Source organism: Alligator sinensis, unplaced genomic scaffold (assembly GCF_000455745.1).
Source record: "Alligator sinensis unplaced genomic scaffold, ASM45574v1 scaffold1065_1, whole genome shotgun sequence".
Classification (NCBI taxonomy): Eukaryota; Metazoa; Chordata; order Crocodylia; family Alligatoridae; genus Alligator; species Alligator sinensis.
In genome coordinates, this window is record NW_005842812.1 from 403,131 (window position 1) to 404,136 (window position 1,006).

A 1,006-nucleotide genomic window follows, 5' to 3' on the forward strand; every position below is an offset into this window, starting at 1 on the left:
CCGGGAATGCCAGCTGCCCCGCTTCATGCCCTGCTTTCAGTCCAGAGCTGCCCCCAGGCCGCGAGAACCTCATATTAGGTGCTAAAGTAAATAGACCCCCCCTCCTCCTCCCTAACCCCGCTAACAAAGGACAGGACGTCCCCGAGCCCCCAGCCCCAGCGGCAGCCTCCGTGCCCCCAGCACCCGGTGAGGTTTACAGCGCGTAGGACACGGATGGATTGCGCGGGCAAAGGGAGGCAGTGCAGGTGTCTGCCGGGCCCGGAGCCTCGGGGTCTTCCCAGAGGAGCCGGCCCAGCCCGTGACCAGAGGAAGTGACCTGAGCCAGGAGCGTGGACGAGTCCGTGGGCCCCCAGCCCCAGCGGCAGCCTCCGTGCCCCCAGCACCCGGTGAGGTTTACAGCGCGTAGGACACGGATGGATTGCGCGGGCAAAGGGAGGCAGTGCAGGTGTCTGCCGGGCCCGGAGCCTCGGGGTCTTCCCAGAGGAGCCGGCCCAGCCCGTGACCAGAGGAAGTGACCTGAGCCAGGAGCGTGGACGAGTCCGTGGGGCCCTGGCTTTGGTCTCTCCTCCCCGGTGGAACAGCTCGGCCCCTCCAGCTCGCACCCTAGCACTTCCCACTGCCACGTGGTCCAAAAGCTTCCTCTTCCCTCCATTGCTCCCTGGGAAGCGCCCACCTGCCAGCCTTGCCCAGGGGCCCATGGGCTCCCTGCCTGTTGCAGGGTGAAAGCTTCCCCTCGCCTCTCTCCCCCCAAAGTCGCAGCCAGCCCCTCTCCCCACCGGAGGAGCTGAAGATGCTGCGGGCAGGGAGTAGGGGTGCCCTGGGCAGGGCCAGGTAGGGGTTGGATCTGCCACCCCTGTGAGGCTGGGTGCACAGCACCAGCGCGTTTTTATAGCAAAAAATCCAAACCAAACCCCCACCCCTGACCCTGGGACTCACACTGGGAACGTGCTACCACCCCCAGGGCTCAGTGCGTGAGCCCCAGTGTCTGTACCACCCCCCCCACCCC

The 1,006-nt window shown here is 66.6% G+C and overlaps 1 protein-coding gene across 1 annotated transcript in view; it reads left to right on the top strand.

Moving 5' to 3' along the window:
- The window catches only part of IKZF4 (IKAROS family zinc finger 4), a 24,085-nt gene extending 23,879 nt beyond the window's left edge, over positions 1–206 (top strand). Inside the window, exon 9 of the mRNA XM_006035248.2 lies at positions 41–206. Within this exon, the coding sequence (XP_006035310.2) occupies positions 41–206 (166 nt within the window). The remainder of the gene's footprint in view (positions 1–40) is intronic.
- The last annotated feature ends 800 nt before the right edge of the window (positions 207–1,006 follow it).